The sequence below is a fragment of the Notamacropus eugenii genome, chromosome 2 (genome assembly GCF_028372415.1).
Source record: "Notamacropus eugenii isolate mMacEug1 chromosome 2, mMacEug1.pri_v2, whole genome shotgun sequence".
Lineage (NCBI taxonomy): Eukaryota > Metazoa > Chordata > Mammalia > Diprotodontia > Macropodidae > Notamacropus > Notamacropus eugenii.
This window is the reverse complement of record NC_092873.1, coordinates 293,601,663-293,619,790: the sequence shown is the minus strand read 5'-3', so window position 1 is coordinate 293,619,790 and position 18,128 is coordinate 293,601,663. Positions and strand designations below refer to the sequence as shown.

Below are 18,128 nucleotides of genomic sequence, written 5' to 3'. Positions count from 1 at the left end.
TAGTATAGGGTCTGGTGGCTTTGGAACTGTTAAGATGATCCCCACCCCCAGTGATCATTAGTGGGTTGGAGAAACGTCTCTAGAGGAGTGTCTTGGAGTATATCATTGGCACTGTCCTTTTAAGTATTTTTATCAGTGACTTGCATGAAATCATAGAAAGCACACTGATAAATGCCAGGTGACATGAAATTATGAGAGATAACTAACAATATTAGGTTCCAGAATGGTCACAGAATCTCATTGATCATCTGACCCAACCTGTTACCAAATAAAAATGTCTCTGTTGTATATCCAAGAAGCATTTAGGACTGTGAGTGGGGGGATCTATTACCTCCAGAAACAATCCATTCTACTTTTGGAGACTTCTCATAGTTGGAATTTTCCTCCCTAATACTGAGCCAAAAATCTGTCTCTTTGTCACTTCTACTGATTGCTCCTCATTCTAGCCTCATGGACTATGCAAAATAAGTTTGATCCTTCTTCCACAGTAAGTCCTTTCACATACTTGAAAATATTGAATTTATCACCTCCCACTCTACTCCCTGTTCTTCTCTTCTTTGGACAAAATATCCCAAGTTCACCACCCTGATCACCTTTCTCTGGGAAGGCATTTTAAAATAATGTCTAATCCAGTAAGATGAAATTTAATTTAAATAAATGTAAGTTCCTAAACAGAGGCTTAAAAAAAATCAACCTCTGTAGAATAGGGAAGTATACTTAAACAGGTTTTGTGAAAAATCGCTGGAACAGTATATGCTCACTATGAGCCACCCTTTTGTTTGTAGGCTAAAGTGCAAATTCTTCAGTTTGGTATTAAAAATCCTTCACAGTTTAGCTTCTTTTTGACTTTTGGTACTTATTTCATAATTCTCTGCTTTGTACACACTGTATTGCAGCCAAACCAGCTTACTTACTGTTTCCTAAAGTCAGTATTCCATGACCATTTTCTGTTCCCCATGCCTAGAATGCATCCTCTCCCATAGATATTACTGCTTTCTTCCTCATAAAATAACTTTATTTTTGTCTGTTTAGTGTTTACGTGTTGTTACTCCCGCTCTCCCACACCTCCATGTACACTTTTTGAGGGCAGGGACTTTTTGGGGGGGGGGGGGGGGGGGAGGTATCTTTCTAGCCCTAGTGCCTAGCATAATGCTTTACACATAGTTTTATGCATACTTGTTGAAATGAGTGTGGCGTGGCAGCACCAAAAAAGTTCATTCAGTTTTTGTGAGCAGCAAGAGATCCGTAATGTTTAAGAAAATGATGCTTCTGCTTTCCTGGTCAGGCGATTTTTGCACTGTTCAGTTCAGTATGGACTATTTTGAGCACCTCATTTTGGGCTGTAGAACAACTAAGATGTTGTGAGAGAACTAGGGAACATGTCATATGAGAATCTTATAAAGGAACTGGGGAATGTTTTACCAAAAGAAAGATTCAGTGGGGAACCTTCTGTCTTCAAGCAAAGGACTATCTTGTGAAAAAGGGGGTTAGTCTTGTTGGGCCTTGTCACAGAGTGCTCTCTGTGAACAATGGATTGAAGTCGCAAAGAGTTAATTTAAGCTGCTAATTAGAAAAAAGCTTCTGAGCAGTTAAGAGTTCTCTAACAATAGATTAGATTGCCTGTGGTTCCTGGTTTTAAGTAGACTTACTGAAGATGTTATAGAAGGACACCAGCTATGAGTTAGAGTAGATGACCTTCCAAATCTTGTATTCTGTGAGTTCTTAAGATCTGTGCCAATTGGTATTTTTGTCAGAAGAATTTTATAACTGAGAGTGCATCTGTTAGAATTTAGGTGGATTTGGAGTTAATGATAGAAAAGGAGTATAAACTTTCTAGAACCCTGTTGTTAGACTATTTCTTAAACATGAACACTTTAAAAATGGTCTACTTTATGTTTCTCTGGATCAGGGTTTCTTAAACTTTTTCCACTCAGGACATTTCTTCCACTCCCACCCTCAAGTTCCATGGCCTGAGAGCATGCACAGTGCAAAATGCTCATGCTTTGTTTTCAGAACCCAGGCTGCAGTGAAGTTGGGCAATGCAACTCAGGCAAGCACTGCTAGAAACATGTTGGGATTTATTACACATTTGATTTTTAATTAATTTTTGGTTGTTGCAGGTTCAGAAATCTTTTACTGTTGTCAGATTTTTTTGGTCATGATCCACAGTTTAAGAAGTGCTTCTCTAGGAGATTAGGGTTTACTTTCTAAAATTTTTGATTTAGTTACTTTCAATTAGAAATGTCTTTGTGTTTACTTTTGACATACATTTTGCCCTGGTGTTTTTTAGGCTTGTCCAATTCCCACACACCTGTGAGGCCACCAAGTACCTCCAGCACAGGCAGTCGAGGCAGGTAAGTGTTACTACCACTTGGAAGTATCTGGGATAGGAGGGGTTTGAATGGTAACAGTGGTGAAACATTATTCTAATTGAAAGTACCTGATTTAATAAAGAGCATTAATCATACTTTGATTAAGAAAAGGTCTGAGTGAGACTTTTTTTCTTTATATTATAGATCAAAGAAATGATTGATGTTATGGGTACTGGAGAAGATTGTAGATAGAAAAGATGTTTATCCCTAATGCTGTTTAATAAGGTCACACCTACAGTTTTTATTGGCCATTGTTTTTTGTTTAGGAGCTGAATAGAGCTCATCCCAGCTTCACTGATCCAGCATTAGGAGATTTCAGGCCGGTTTTCATTCTTGATTAAAGAAATGGAACCTACTTATTAGCAATACCAGTGTTGCCTCATCTTTCTCTCAGAAATGAAATTGTCAATGTTCTAAACTAGCTGCCTGGGAAAATGACAATTTGCAAGACTAAGTACTTTTTAAACACAAGTGTCGTAGTATTGTCATATAGTCTAGTATTCTGGAAGTTTGAAATTTATTTTTTAAAACTTGGAAAGCACAAATTTTGTTTTTTTAAAATCTATACTGCAGCAGTGTCTTATTTTTCATGGAAAGGGAACAAAGAAATCAGATTTCATTCATTGTGAGGTACACTTAGCTTCTCCACTGTTAATAACTTGCTTCTTCATCCAGTTGTTCGCTACTCATAGTTTAGTAATTATTTTTACATGTTGTGTTTTTGTATGTGCATGATTTTCAGCTGTGGGTCATCAGGCAGAACTACAGAGAAGGCAAGTCTCAGTTTCAAATCTGACCAAGTAAAGGTCAAGCAAGAACCTGGGACTGAGGAAGAAATATGCAGCTACTCAGGAACAGTGAAACAAGAGAAAACAGAGGATGGCAGGAGGAGTGCATGCATGGTAAGGTTCCCCTGGGCTCCCAAATGAAGGATGTTGGGAGGTCACAAACTTGTCTGTCCCTGGTGTTTCTTCTGTCTTTTTAGTCCATTTGGTTGAGGGTGTTTGTGATTCTAGGAATCATTTATTCTTGGATTTTCATGCCTGGAACAAGTCAGATTGCTCCTTCAGCTTCTCAGTCAGCAGTCATTTATTAAGGGCTTACTATGTAAGCACTGTAAGTAGAACGTAAATTCAGAAGGAATGTATTAGAGTGGGAAGAGATGGGATATTCATGACAGACCCTTACAGAAGGTAAGATCTAAGCTGATTCTTAAAGGAGGCCTGGGAGACCAGGAGATAGAGCATTCCAGGCAAGAGGAATAGAAAACCATTGAAAGAAAGGTCAGTGCTGCTGTATTGTAGGTTACATGGAGAGTAATAAAATGTTAGAAGAGTAGGATGGGGGCTGGTTGTGAACGACTTTGAAAGTTAAACTGAGGGTTTTATATTGGACGCTAAAAATAATAGGGAGCCACAGGAGTTGATCGGATAGGGAAGTTGGGGGTGACAAGGTCAGATCCACTCTGGGAAGGTCACTTGGACGTTTGAGTGGAAGATGGACTAGAGCAGGAAAAAACTTGAATTAGGGAGTCCAATCAGAAGGCTCCTTTCAGTTGTCCAGGTATTACAGTGGCTGTGTGAGTTCTAGAGAGAGGGATGTAGACTTTGTGAAGGTAGAATGGAAGGAACTTGCAGATCTATGGAGGATGGAAGAATTTATGACCAAATAAAAGATAGAGAACATTAAACACAAACAAAGCCAATGCACTCAAGATTAGAAGGAAAACAGAAAGCTGGGAAACAATTTTTACAGCCAGTGTCTGCTAAAGGCTTCATTTCTAAAATATATAGAGAACTGAGTCAAATTTATATGAATACACTTTGTTCCCCAATTGATAAGTGGTCAAAGGATATGAACAGGCAGTTTTCAGATGAAGAAATTAAAGCTGTCCATAGTCATATGAAAAAAAATGCTCTAAATCACTATTGATTAGAGAAATGCAAATTGAAACAAGTCTGAAGTACCACCCCACACCTATCAGATTGACTAATATGACAAAATAGGAAAATGATAAATGTTGGAGAAGATGTGGAACAATTGGAAAACTAAGCATTGTTGGTGGAGTTGTGAACTGATCCAACCATTCTGAAGAGCCATTTGGAACTATGCCCAAAGGGCCATAAAACTGCATACCATTTGATCCAGCAATACCACTAGGTCTGCATCCCAGAGAGATCATAAAAAAGGTAAAAGAACCCATGTGTACAAAAAATATTTATAGACGCTCTTTTTGGAAATTGAGGGATGCCTATCATTTGGGAGTGGCTGACCCAGTTGTGGTATATAAATGTAATGGAATACTATTGTGCTATGAGAAATGATGAGCTGGCAGATTTCAGAAAAACCTGGAAAGACTTATATGAACTGATGCTGAGTGAAATGAGCAGAACCGGAACATTGTATATAGTAACAGCAACACTGTGCCTTGACCAACTTTGATAGACATAGCTCTTCCCATCAGTGCAGTGATCTAAGACAATTCCAAAAGACTCATGATGGAAAATGCTGTCCACATCCACAGAAAGAACTATGGAGTACGAATACAGATTGAAGCATGCTATTCTCTCTCTGTTTTCCCCTTTTGTTCTGATTCTTTCACAATATGACTAATGTGGAAATATGTTTACCATGATTGTACATGTATAGCCTGTATCAGATTGTTTGCTGTCTTGAAGGGAGAAATTTAGAACTCAGAATCTTCTAAAGATGAATGTTGAAAATTAAAATAAATTTTTAAAAATGAATTGATAGGACTTGGCAACAGATTGGCTATGTGGGATGAGTGCTGGTGAGAATTTGAGGAAAAAGACAAGGTTATGTTATGGGTCTGATGATGAGACAGAAGGTGGTACTTTTAACAATACTAGGAAAGTTTGGAAAAGGGGAGAGTTTGTGAGGAAAGAGAAGGAGTTCAGTTTTGGACTTGTTGAGTTTAAGATGTCTCAGATATCCAGTTGGAGATGCAAGACTGGAGGACAGGAAAGAGGTTAGTGTTAGATAGATCTGAGAATCATCTGCTTAGTGATGATCATTGAAATCCATGGCAGCTGATGAGATCCATCAAGTGAAATAATATAGAGAGGGAAGAAGCTGCAGGACAGAACATTGGGAACCCCCCACAGTTAGAGGCTGCAACCTAGATGAAGATCCAGCAAAGAAAACGGAAAAAGAAGTCAGACAATTAGGATACAAGTGTCAGGAAAACTGAAAAAGGAGAGAGTATCCAGAGGGTGATTGATAGTCCAGAGACATCAAGAAGGATCAGAGCTGAAAAAAGACCATGTCGTCTTGGGCAGTTTAGCAGTTAAAAAATCATTACTAACTTTTGTGGGAGGGGTTTCAGTTGAATCATACGGTTTAGAAGTCTGAGAAGAAAAGTGAGGCACTGATTTGTTAGTTAAAGGAGTAAAGTGATGAAAGAAATAGGATAGCGGTTGGTGGGGATGGGTGGGTCAAGTGAAGGCTTTGTGAGGATAGGGGAGACATGGATGGTTTCATATATAGGTAGAAGGGAAGGAGCCAGTGGATAGGGAGAGACTGAAGATCTCTCAGGTTTTCTTTGAAAATAATTTTATAGTCTGGAATCCATGGAGTAGGAATCAAAAAAGTGATTAAGGTGTCAGTATTTTCTGCTTTACAGCTGCTAGGTTTTGTATGTGAGTTAAAGTCCATGTTAATATCATTAATTCAAAGGCTCCTGCCAAGGAGGATGCTAGCTTATTGTTCTGCACCCATTTTTCATCCTAATGATTAGGAAAATGTGAATTGTGAAAGGGCCACAGGGATAGCTATGGCATAGAAATAACTGTTACTTGACTTCTGTTTTTGTTTTTTTTTTTGGTTTGTTTTTTTTTGTTGTTGTTGTTGTTTTTTTACAAAATAGTAATCCTTACCATTAAGTAAGGAAAGCTGCAAGCTCCTTTTGTTGTATCCAGTTTTTATTGTTCTTTTTTCTGTCAGGCAAAAGGGATTTTTGTTCAATTAAGGTTAGTGCAAGTATAGAACATATTGTAAATATGTAGCACATTCTTTCTTACCATAATAAATCTTACTTTTACACATCTGCCTTGGAATGATACTACAGAAGGTTGATGATTTCTAGAATATTTATGATCATACTTGGCTAATTTTCCTTTTCCATTTCATAAACTGTCCACAACTTCAGAAAGTTATATGGACAGGGCATTTTTTTTTTCCAAGAAATTTCCTAAGTACACATCAACAGGTAAAATATAGTGACCCCTAGTCGTTTGTTATGCTTACCGAAAGTCATAATTAGGGTAAATATTACTCCTATGATTTCATATTCCAGGATATCTAAGTGACTTTAGGATAGGTGATCTATAACTTTCCCTTATTCTATTTGCATAAATAACGAAGAGTTAGCTATCTCTAAGTGATGTTTTACATTTATTCTAGAAGCCTCAAAAATATTAAAAAAAAAGTTTATAAAATACATTAGTGATTCCAATACACTGTTACGATAAAGAAAAACCATAGACTTATTTAGAGACATTTTTGGAAACCTTGGACTCAATTTTCATAACACAGTGTGAGTTTTTTTCCCTGTAAGAAAAGCAAGATGATTCTGATGCTATTGTTTTATTTTAGTTGAGCAGTCCTGAGAGTAGCTTGACACCACCTCTCTCAACCAACTTGCATCTGGAGAGTGAGTTGGATGCATTAGGAAGCTTGGAAAATCATGTCAAAACAGAACCTTTGGATATCGGTGAAAGCTGTAAACAGCCCGGGCTCAGCAGTCTTGTCAATGGAAAATCTCCAATGCGAAACCTAATGCACCGTTCAACAAGGACTGGAGAAGGCAACAATAAAGAGGAGGACCCAAATGAAGATTGGTGTGCTGTTTGCCAAAATGGAGGGGATCTTTTATGCTGTGAAAAGTGTCCAAAGGTCTTTCACCTCACCTGTCACGTCCCAACACTTCTCAGCTTTCCAAGGTACAAGAAGACAAATTTATTGTTTTTGAAATTACTTCTTAGCAGTTTTAATATAGTTCTCCTTTTGAGGAATATGGTCCCCAAAACTTTTTTTTCCTATAAAGCTAAAGCCCCCTTATTTCTGCCAAGAGACCTGTCAGCCATGACAGCTTAAATGACTTCCCTTTTTTTCATATAGAAAAACTGAATTATACCAAGCCCCAGCATTAGGACAGGAATACACCGTTTTCTGATCTCTTACAGTGAGTTTCTTGATCCCTCTGGTACTTATACTCTTCTTCCTTAAGGTTAAGTTTATTTTAAATAAAATATCACCATTTAATTTTGTATTAGTGTATGATTTTGCATGTAATAGAGGGAGAAAAAAAGTAACTACTTTTTGTGGAGATGGGGGATTCGCTACATAATCTTTGTGTGAAGATTGATGAAAGGAGCTAAAAATGTTTAGGCTGGAGGAGAAATGATATGTAGGCTTGTGGTGATCCATTGACTTCAAATATTTAAAGAGTGAACTAGTGAAAGAGGAATTAAATTTATTATGTTCTCCAAGGCATTCCTAGAAGCAATAAATATATAAAGCTCTAGTGATACAAATTTGGGCTGTATAATTTTAAAATGGATTGTTTTGGAAGGTAGTGAGTTCTTTGTTGATGAACTTCTTCAAACCTATATTTGGACCACTTGGGGTTATTGTAGAAAGGGATTCCTGCTTCATGTGAGGCCCTCCTTGGCTTCACCTCCTGGCTTTCTTCAGATTTCAGCTAGACCCTCACCTTCTACAAGAAGGCTTTCCCAGGCCTCCTTCGGTTGAGTGCTCCAGTTTGCCCCATCTATACCTTGTTTTTGTACATAGTTGTTCACCTGTGAGTTCCTTGAGAACAGGGACAATTTTTGGCCTTTCTTTTAATCTTCAATGCTTAAGTCAGTACCTGGCACATAGTATATGCTTAATAAAGGCTTGTTGACTGACTGACTGACTGATTGAAACCCCCCATCATTAGTATATCATGCCTCGGTGCCAAGATTATGAACCAGATTTCTTGTCTGTTTCCTTCCTCTGTCCGCACAGCGTCATTAGCATATCCCAGACTGACTGACTGATATAGTCTAGAATTTTTCCAGGAATCTAGATTAAGGTCACTGGTCTTAGAGTAGTTTGCAGATTCCATTCTCTTGCCCCTTTTTTTATAAATCAAGGCAACAATTGTAATTTCTCATATCTTTGGGGACCTCTTCTCCATCCTCCTAGAGATGTCACTGACAATGGGTCGGTGATTTTGGCACTCAGTGCTATAGTTCTTGTACCTCAGATACCTTGAATTCTTCGAGTGTATCTAAGATCACTTATTAACTCACTTTTCTGAACTATCAATTCCATATTTGCTATTAATTTTCTTTTCCAGCTCAGAGGTTAGTGGATCACAGCACCACAATTAAAAGTGAGTCAGAGGCCATCCAATTGAAACCCTTTATTTTTCATATGAGAAAATCTAGGCCCAGAAAAGTTAAACTGCTCATGCACCATAATACAGATAGAACGTATCAAGAGTGGGGATTTGAACCTGGACCCTCTGACTATAGAGCCAGCACTCTTGCCGCTGCACCATGTTGTCATCCTTGGTAGAGAAAACAAGCAGAAGCAGGTGGAATAATTGTGCTTTCTATGGTCAGTGCAATACTTCCATCTTTGATCCTCTTTTTCCCCCACAGTATTTTAGAATATATATACCCTAAACCATTTTATTGTTCTGAGATTATGGTGTATAAATCAGATTGTGCTGTAAGAAATGGTTAATAGGGCAATATGAGAAACATCTGGGAAGACATGTCTGAACTGATGCAGATTCAGAAGAACAATTTGTACAAAGACAGTGATCTTGTAAAGTCAAATCATTTTGAAGGACTTAAGAGGTCTGATCAACAAAATGACTCATCACAATTCCTGAGGATTCATGATGAAACATCACGGGGGGGCGGTGTGGGGGGGGTAATGATCAATGTAGAATTTTTTTCTTCTGCAGAAAACTTTTCATTCCTCTTCACATCTGTTTTTGATGACAGTCATTTTTTTAATTACCAGATTTGAATCCTTGGCAAATTAATTATTTTTCTTTTCCTCTCATCCCTTCCCCATATAATCAGTTTCAAAATCCCATTGGCTCTACCCCTACATTGTTCCTCATATGTGTTCCGTTTTTCTCTACTTCTACTCCTAAAGTAGAGGTAGTACTAGAATCAGAACCTAGGTTCAAATCTCTCCCTCTGATACTTAGTTCCTTTGCTGAGTCATTTCACCTTCAGTTTCCTTATCTGTAAAGCGTGAGCAGGTTGGATAAAATGACCTCTAAGCAACTCTAGAGCAGTAATCCTGATTTCAGGTATTTATGATCTCGTCTATACTGTGCTGAGACTTTCTTACTATTATCATTTCCTCACATTCAGAACATTGAGACATTATTCTCAGTGTCTCAATGTACAAGTCTAATAATAATAATATCTTTTTCCTTAATAGTATTTTGTTTCTTTCCAATTACATGTAAAGATAGTTTTCAACATTCATTTTTGTAAAATTTTGAGTTCCTCATTTTTCCTCCCTCCCCAAAACTGTAAGCCATATGATAGAAGTTTTACATGTACAGTCACATGAAACATATTTCCACATTAGTCAGGAACATTCTATAAAAAGAACCTGTATTGAACCATTTTGAAAAGCAGTTGATTCTTTTATAGTGTCATTAATTCCTCCTTCTTGTGTCTGTTTTACTGGGGTACATTCACATAAACCTATGAGAAAGGAGCTATGAAGTCATTTTGACAACTTGAACTGATTATGTGTATCCCTCTGTAGTGGAGAATGGATTTGCACATTTTGCAGAGATCTTGGGAAACCTGAAGTTGAATATGATTGTGACAATTTGCAACACAGCAAGAAGGGAAAAACTGCACAGGGCTTAAGCCCCATGGACCAAAGGGTAAGTGCCAAATAGTTAGGTTGTCATTATGGCTTTAGCAAGATCTGCTTACTTGGCACTTCTTTGTAATAAACACAGCTCACACAATTTTCACCAAAGGTCTAGTCTTGAATTTTGAAACTAGATGTGTTCGTTAGAATGGTTTAATTTACATAAAATCTCTTGTGTCAGTGTTTCCAGTTAGTGGCTAATACTTGGAAGATAGGAGATAATATTTAGTTTATATGATAACCTATTTTTTGAAGAAATATTTGATCACTTAGCCATTGTGAAGTGGATTTCATTTGAGGACATTAGTGACCTTGAGTAGTAGATTATGGGGATATTTCCCAAAGAATTTACCTTTCACCGGGTACTAAGAAGAAAGTTTCTGAAGCCCCTTAAGTGAGTAAAAAATTCATATGGAAGATTTTTTTATTAATTCTCATGTGACAGTATAACTATTATAATATGTCAGTAATCTATATATGTATATATATATGTAGATAGATAGATAGATAGATAGTTTATAAAAAGTTTTTTATCCCAAATTGATCATTTTTGGTCACTGGGCACACTGCCTTCTACTAATAGGTGCTATGTGTTCATTTTAGTGTTTGCCATGGGTTGTCATAGAAGGTAAAAGAATTGGTCACCTCCTCCCACCCAAAATAAAGTGTTCTGCAAAGTTTGTCATTGAACAATTAGTAAGTTGTTCTTGACTCCCCTCTATTCATTTATTAGTTAACCAAAAGTTGACTTAGAAATATGGCTTGAGAGGCCATAGGCATATAATTTTAGCAACAGCCTTTAAGAGAGTTAGTTTCACTTTATAGCCTTTTATTTTCTATCAGACCTATCTTTAGAAGATGACATTGTGGTTTGGCAGAAAAAATACTGGATTTAGAGTCAGAACGTGGGTTCAAATTTAAGCTCTTCTTAGTACCTGTGTGAGTTTAGACAAATCACTTCATGGTTTCCTCATATATAAAATGAGGGGGTTGAACTAAATAATCTCTTAAATCCATCCAAATCTAGATTCTCCGTTTATGTTGATGACCTGCAAATGAAAGACTTTCATTTAGATCCTTAGTCATACTAATTCTGATGGGAGATAAGGCAGGTTTCCTTGAATGTGCAAACTATTCTTAAGAATGGTGGATTAAGTGGATTAAGTAGTGGGTTAAGATTGTTCAAATTCTAAAGAATATCTTTTTAGAGGAAAAAGATAATTCACAAGTTTTTTTTTTTTCTGTACCTTTTTTATGGGGGAGCCAGAAATGTGAACGTCTACTGCTTTACCTCTATTGCCATGAACTGAGCATTGAATTCCAGGAACCAGTCCCTGTTTCGGTGAGTTGTCTATTTTTAATACTCAGTTTTGATGAGCTGTCCTTAAAAGGACAGAGACTTTATTTAGAGTTTAGAATTTTGGTAGAATTACAATTATTAAAACTTCATGTGTGGTATTCAGACTGCTATTTATACAATAGTTTTTGTTTTTTTTTATTGAATTCAAGATTTAAAAGTTAGAAAATTCTAGGAAGACTGGTTCATAGGGAAGATCACTGGATTGAAAGTCATGTAACCTGGTTCCTGGTTATAGTTTTGCCTTTAACAGCAAAACACATGATTTCTCTGTGCCTCAGTATAAATAAAGAGGGTTAGATTAGTTATCCTGTGAACTTCTTTTCAGCTTTCACATTCTGTTTCTAGATGTTGGACTTGAAAAGAAACTAGGCTATAGGCATGTAAGAATTCTAATAAAAATAAACTTGATTTACCTACACTACCCTTGCTAGTTGTTTGGAGTGCTTCCAGAACTACCATAATGAGGACATTGATCATGAAAAAAATAACTTATGAGAGATTTTGAAGGTTCGTTTTTGTTTCGTCTTTTAAAAAAAGATTTTTTTTTTTAAGAAATAAAAATGTTCTATCTTCCTGTGATTAGACTGAGGACAGGGGTGTTCACTGTAGTACAACTGGGGTTATATTGCTTTGGGCTTCTTGCATTTTAAAAAAAAACCATTATCCCTCAGTTAATGAGTGGAATTATAGAATAGCAATAAGAAACAGCATTTGAGTGACCTAAGTTCCAGTTTACAACTACCAGTGGGATACTAGATAGGTCACTTAATTACTTTAAGATTCAATTTCCTTATCTGTAAAATTCAGATTGAAATATCTTGAAAGTCTTTTCGAATTGTGAAATTCTATGTTGGCTACCTGTTTTATTTTAGTTATTCCACAATTGTGTAATGCTGCAGTTTTTCTTAAATTTAATATGAGAGGGAAAAAGTAAAATCACAAAAATTAAACTTAGGAGAAGTTGCATGGAGGAGGTTTTGTTCCTTGTAAACAATAATATTCCCATGACGTCCATATGATATGAAAGTGCTCCCATGCAGTTGTATGGATGCTGTGGAAGAAGATAGTGATTTTGTTTCTTTTTTGGTAACTGTTCTTTTTTAAACAGTGTGTCTCTGTTAAATTATTAAATGCTAGAGTAACAAATTTGATTAAAGATAGAGACCAGAAGTTATAAGTATTATTGACAAAGAACTATAGAAAATGGACAAATTTAGCAAATACAGATTTCTCTGTTCTTCTGTGAAAATGTTTTCCCCTTTTGTTGGTTGGAATACCTCCATGTGGCCATGCTGCAGTCTGTATGATTTGTAATGTCAGTCTCTTCCTTCGCATTTGCTCAGGCTTTTTCTGTTGTTTTCATGAACCATTTGTGATCCTTGATCACCAGGTTATCTACTACTTATATATATTGACATCAAGCATATAATACTTAGATGTTTAGTGACTCTTAAACCACAAAGAGCCCATTCCATCAGGGATTTGCCATATACTTCTTAAGAAAATGTCTTTAATGATTGTATTAAAGTGGAAGAATTTTTAAACATTTATTTGTTCTACAAACTCATTAGCCATTTGTCTTCATGACAAATATTTCTAAACAAATCCATAAATTTCGTAACTGACTAGCACATCTTTTCAGTCTTTGAATAGCATAATATAACTAGGGAATTATTTAATTCTATCTGTCTTTTTTTTTTTTTTAGATACCAAACTACTATAAAATTATAAAGAAACCAATGGATTTATCCACAGTGAAAAAGAAGCTTCAAAAGAAACATTCCCAACACTACCAAATCCCAGATGACTTTGTGGCAGACGTCCGGTTGATCTTCAAGAACTGTGAAAGGTTTAATGAAGTATGTTAGTTTCCAAGATGTAGAGCTTTAGGTTTTTCAAAAAGTTCTTTCAAACTTAGAAAAATAATCAGTTTTTGAAGTTTTAAAATCTACCTCATTAGAACTAAATAAGTGGGTGTTTCACCATTTCTAAATAAGAAAGTTCATCATCCTTAGGGGAAGGCAGTGTTAGGCCTGACAAAAGAAAAAGATCTTTGAAAAAAGATTTCCTGATCAGTTAAAGGTTCTTTTTTTGTTACCAGAGTCCAAAGGTAGTTGGTGTATTCTGAGGTTCTGATGAGACTTTTTCAACTCCATGAAAGACATTGCGAAAGTAAACCTTATAAGTACCCTACTTCAAGTAGAAATTCAGAAAGATCCCTGATATAGCTGAAATTATCTATACATATACAGTTAGGTTTTAGTCATTTTCAGACTTGCTCACAGACAGTTATCAGTCTACCCTTGATGTTCAATACTTTGCCTTGCCTGACTGTAGACTAAGAGTAGAAAATTGATACTGAATTTTCTGGGCCAGTATTGCAGCTCTGCTGAGAGTTTACTTTATTAGACTTTTTATGAAAGAACAAAGGTTATCTTTCTAGTCCTGGAGAACAAGTAGGGTGGAGACCTCTGTCACAGAAACAAATTTTGTGTTGGCTGTGGGAATAAATCAAGATTCCTGTTCTCTTCAAGAAAGACTTTATCAGGATGGGGACAGGGTGGGAAGTTGGGGTAGGGATATACTAACAGATGGAGAGAGAGGCTGTACTTTGAAAGTATTCTTGTCCTCAGATTCCAGGACTTTTACTATCGATGTTGGTTCTGGCTTCTTTGATTCAATATGAGTTCCATTTAATGTCCATGAAGATATGTACTTTTGCCTGTGGATTTTTATTTACTCACCACCCCTGCTAGTACTACTACCTCAAACAAAAGTGAGGAAATGTGAAAAATAGATCTCTTTCATAAAAATAGATTACAGAAAATTTCTGTGTTCTCTTTTGGGTTTTTTTTTTTTATGTGATTGTGTGACTGGGATCAAGGCAAAGGACAGTACTAAGATAGTTCCAGTAAAATCTCCTTTGGAATAGAACTGGTAAAAAGTGTGAATTAAAGTTTTTTTAGGTTTTTTAAAGAGTAAAGTTCTTTTACTTCCAGTATATGTAATAACATGGACTGATGGCTGACAAAATGATGCCAAAGAGATCCTAGTAAATACTTAGTAAATAAAATAGTCCCTGATTTGCATGTTCTGTATGCAAATGAATATTGCTAAGACTATTTTTTTTAAAAGTTTTCTTAAGTAGGTTAACCATTTCTCCTATAACTTTAGTTATATCCTTTGCTTTTTGGACCTTTTTTCCCTAGATAGTGCACAGGTACTTCAGCTCAGCCCCTGCCCTAAATATTACAAATTCTGAATTAGTGGGGTTTAAATTAATAAGGTTTTGCTGTGGATTTAGAAACAGAACCTTATAAATAAAGTATGTTCTGTTGAATTTTTTAAAGCAATTGATCAATCACAGCAATCTGTTCTCCCTTTATGGCTGACTTTAGTCACCAACCCTATGCAGTCTCATAACTTTAGAAAGGATTATAATTTCCCTTTTTTTGACTCTGGTATCCTTTTTAGATGATGAAAGTTGTTCAAGTTTATGCAGAAACACAAGAGATTAATTTGAAGGTAAGCTTTTCAGACCATGCACACTTGGTGAAGGGACGTGCATTACCAATAGGTAAATGTTCCTATCTTTTGTTTGCAGGCTGATTCAGAAGTAGCACAGGCAGGGAAATCAGTTGCTTTGTACTTTGAAGATAAACTCACAGAGATCTACTCAGACAGGACCTTCCCGCCTTTGCCAGAATTTGAGCAAGAAGAGGATGATGGTGAGATAACTGAGGACTCTGATGAAGACTTTATCCAACCACGCCGAAAACGCCTAAAATCAGACGAGAGACCCGTACATATAAAGTAGAATGACACCATGGACCTAAATAACATTGTAAAAACTTATTTAAGTGTTGCTGGAACATCCCGCCTACGGTGGCCACCTCCTTGAAGAAGCTGGTAGCTTGCTTTTAGACAGTATTAGATTGAAAAATGTTTGGACGGATAACACATTCTTGTCAAAAAGAGGGGACAGCTTTTATTGCAGACATAAAAGAAAAACAATTGATTTGAAGTTCCCTGTTCTTCCCGAAGAGGACGGGTCTCCGTGTTCTCACTCTTAGAGATGGGCGAATATTGGTGATCATGTGTGGTTTAGATTGGTGTAGGATACTGACTGTACAGGTAAATAATTTGAGTCATGTTGCTTCATAATTTTTCTATTAGGACTGGACCAGCACAGTTACTAAATCAAATTATTCCCAATACTGGGTTCTTGTCTAGTTAAAGTGAAAGTAGCATTGCTCAAATTTTCCTCTGATATGGACTCAACATTGAATCATGACTTTCAATCAATTCGTTTTTCTCATTTGAATGTTTTTGGGCTTAATTTTCTGTTAGTTCAGAAAACTAACCTGGTTCTCATTGCTAGCTGCGGGAAATTCAACTTTCATTCCCTTGTTGGTCAGCCTTCCCAGTCTGCTGAACTTAGTGGGTAGCAGTAGGACTGGGGCCAGTAGGGTGAGTCTAAAAAAAAGATGGCAGTTCTTCAGTAGTGGATCATGTATATTTATAATAGAGTCCTATCCAGAAACACTCCCACACAACTGCACTTCCCAGGTTAACTCATTTGATTGTATTGTTGCCCCCATGAAACAGGCAGAATGTTCGTTCCAAAATTAATTTAGTCTTGTGTGCATTTAAATTTGAGTCTGAGAAGGTAACTACTGGCAGTCATCCAGTCTTCCTTCATATCAGTTTTCTGATAGACCACTATTGGCAAACAATAATCTGTCAACTACCAAATGTGTAAAATTTCCTGTATTTCACTTTGTCTTATTTGTAAATAGTGAACTCAAACTTCTGGCAGATCAGCAACATTTGCTGAGCCTGTTTTTTAAGCTAATGTGTATTCTTACTAATGTTCCTATCAAGAATGGATTTGTAATATATGCTGTCTATTTCTAACATCACATTCATATTTTGAGGTTCTATCTTATTTTAATAGAGAACAGACTTCTCAAAGCTTTCTTCAGAAACAGCTTGTGAATGAAACGTCTAAAAGCTTATAGCAAACCCGGTGGGGTTAGATTACTCATCTGTCCACCAAGTGGGACATTTGCATGGACTGGGGACTTAAAGGCCTTGAAGAGGGTTAGGAGTCAGAGCCGGAAAATCAGCCAGTCCCCACTTGAATGGTCCTTGGAGTATACCCACCTCTGCTACCCTGATCACAGCATTACTAGGCAGTTAAACTTTACTCTGGAATGGTTCATTTTTTTTGTCTCTCCATTAGTAATGCTCAGATCCAAGACATGTGTAATTTAGCCCTTGTACAGGCTTCTCTTTTGTTAGGAAGAACATTTTAAAGTCCTACTTTAGTTTGGACAAATTAGACTGTAATATGGTGGCCAAAATAAAAAAATGTGCTATTAGATATTTTTTCAGACACAGCAGATCTGTGGCAAACCTTTTGCCTTTTTTTTTTTTTTAAATATACATTCAGCATGAGTAGTTCATACAGTATTAGGCCATTCATAAAATGAATTTGACTTAACTGTACTATAGAAATAAATATTTTTAGCTCATTTTAAACCAACAAAAACACTCTAAAGAAATGCTTGTACAAAATTCCTTTGGGTTGTTTCTTTTATTTACCAAGGGAAGAAAAACAAATAACCTTGAGGCCTTTCTAAAATATTAAAGAAAATAGAGTAGAGTCCATAAGTGCTGGTTTGACTCACCTCCCTATGTATGATCTTAAATTCCAGACCTTCCTATAAATTGAATTACAAAAGAGGCATTAAAATATTTAAGAATTTCACTCAAGTTTTCAGAGAACAGTTTTCCTCCAAAAGTAGCTACCTTTTTTACTTGAAAGAACTTTTCTCTTCCTCTGAGTCCTCCATCTCTCCTTTCCATTCCACCTCGTCCCTTCTTTATCACTTTGGAATGAGTGGAAGAACACACTTGTTGGAAGGCCTTTTGGGTCAGGAGGGTGACCTTTTACGGAGGGCAGGGGTGCTTTGAGTCCTGGCATGGGCTGTGCCTTTGCTTTCCCTTTCAAGATTCTTCATTACTGTCCCATCAGCACAGTCTGTCATTTAAGGAAAGAAGGAAATATCTGCTTTATTTTCTGTTTGTTTTCCAGTATTTGTATCCTTGGGGAGGGGGATAGAGATAAGGCAAGTTTGGTTCTTAAAGACCATGTTAGAAAGAAATTCTTCAAATCATTTGGAATATGAAGTACAGAAAACCATATTGCTTCTCCAGTAGCCATTTACTGTTGAGCAAATAAATCAAAGGAGCAAATAAACTGAAAGTCAAAAGTATTCACTTTGAACTTAGTTGAATTTTTTCCTTACATACTATCCAGAGTTTATTAAGCTTGATAAGAAGGTTACTTCATTTGAGTGTCCCATGTCATACTGTGGCAGTAGCTTTGGACCTTATTAATATAAATTCTCTTAGTAGCCAGAAATTTTCCATGTTTTCCTATTAAATTGCAACTGAACACCAACTTT

General features: G+C 36.5%; 1 protein-coding gene across 2 annotated transcripts in view; it reads left to right on the top strand.

The window, feature by feature from the left end:
* The window catches only part of TRIM33 (tripartite motif containing 33), a 167,202-nt gene extending 149,888 nt beyond the window's left edge, over window positions 1-17,314 (top strand). Inside the window, exons 13-20 of one of the 2 annotated variants that reach the window (XM_072644420.1) lie at window positions 2,291-2,354; window positions 3,115-3,274; window positions 6,987-7,333; window positions 10,182-10,305; window positions 11,563-11,637; window positions 13,362-13,514; window positions 15,130-15,180; window positions 15,260-17,314. In XM_072644420.1, the coding sequence (XP_072500521.1) occupies window positions 2,291-2,354; window positions 3,115-3,274; window positions 6,987-7,333; window positions 10,182-10,305; window positions 11,563-11,637; window positions 13,362-13,514; window positions 15,130-15,180; window positions 15,260-15,472 (1,187 nt within the window). In that variant the 3' untranslated portion in view covers window positions 15,473-17,314. The remainder of the gene's footprint in view (window positions 1-2,290; window positions 2,355-3,114; window positions 3,275-6,986; window positions 7,334-10,181; window positions 10,306-11,562; window positions 11,638-13,361; window positions 13,515-15,129; window positions 15,181-15,259) is intronic. The other variant, XM_072644419.1, reaches the window with a different exon arrangement.
* Window positions 17,315-18,128: the final 814 nt, after the last annotated feature.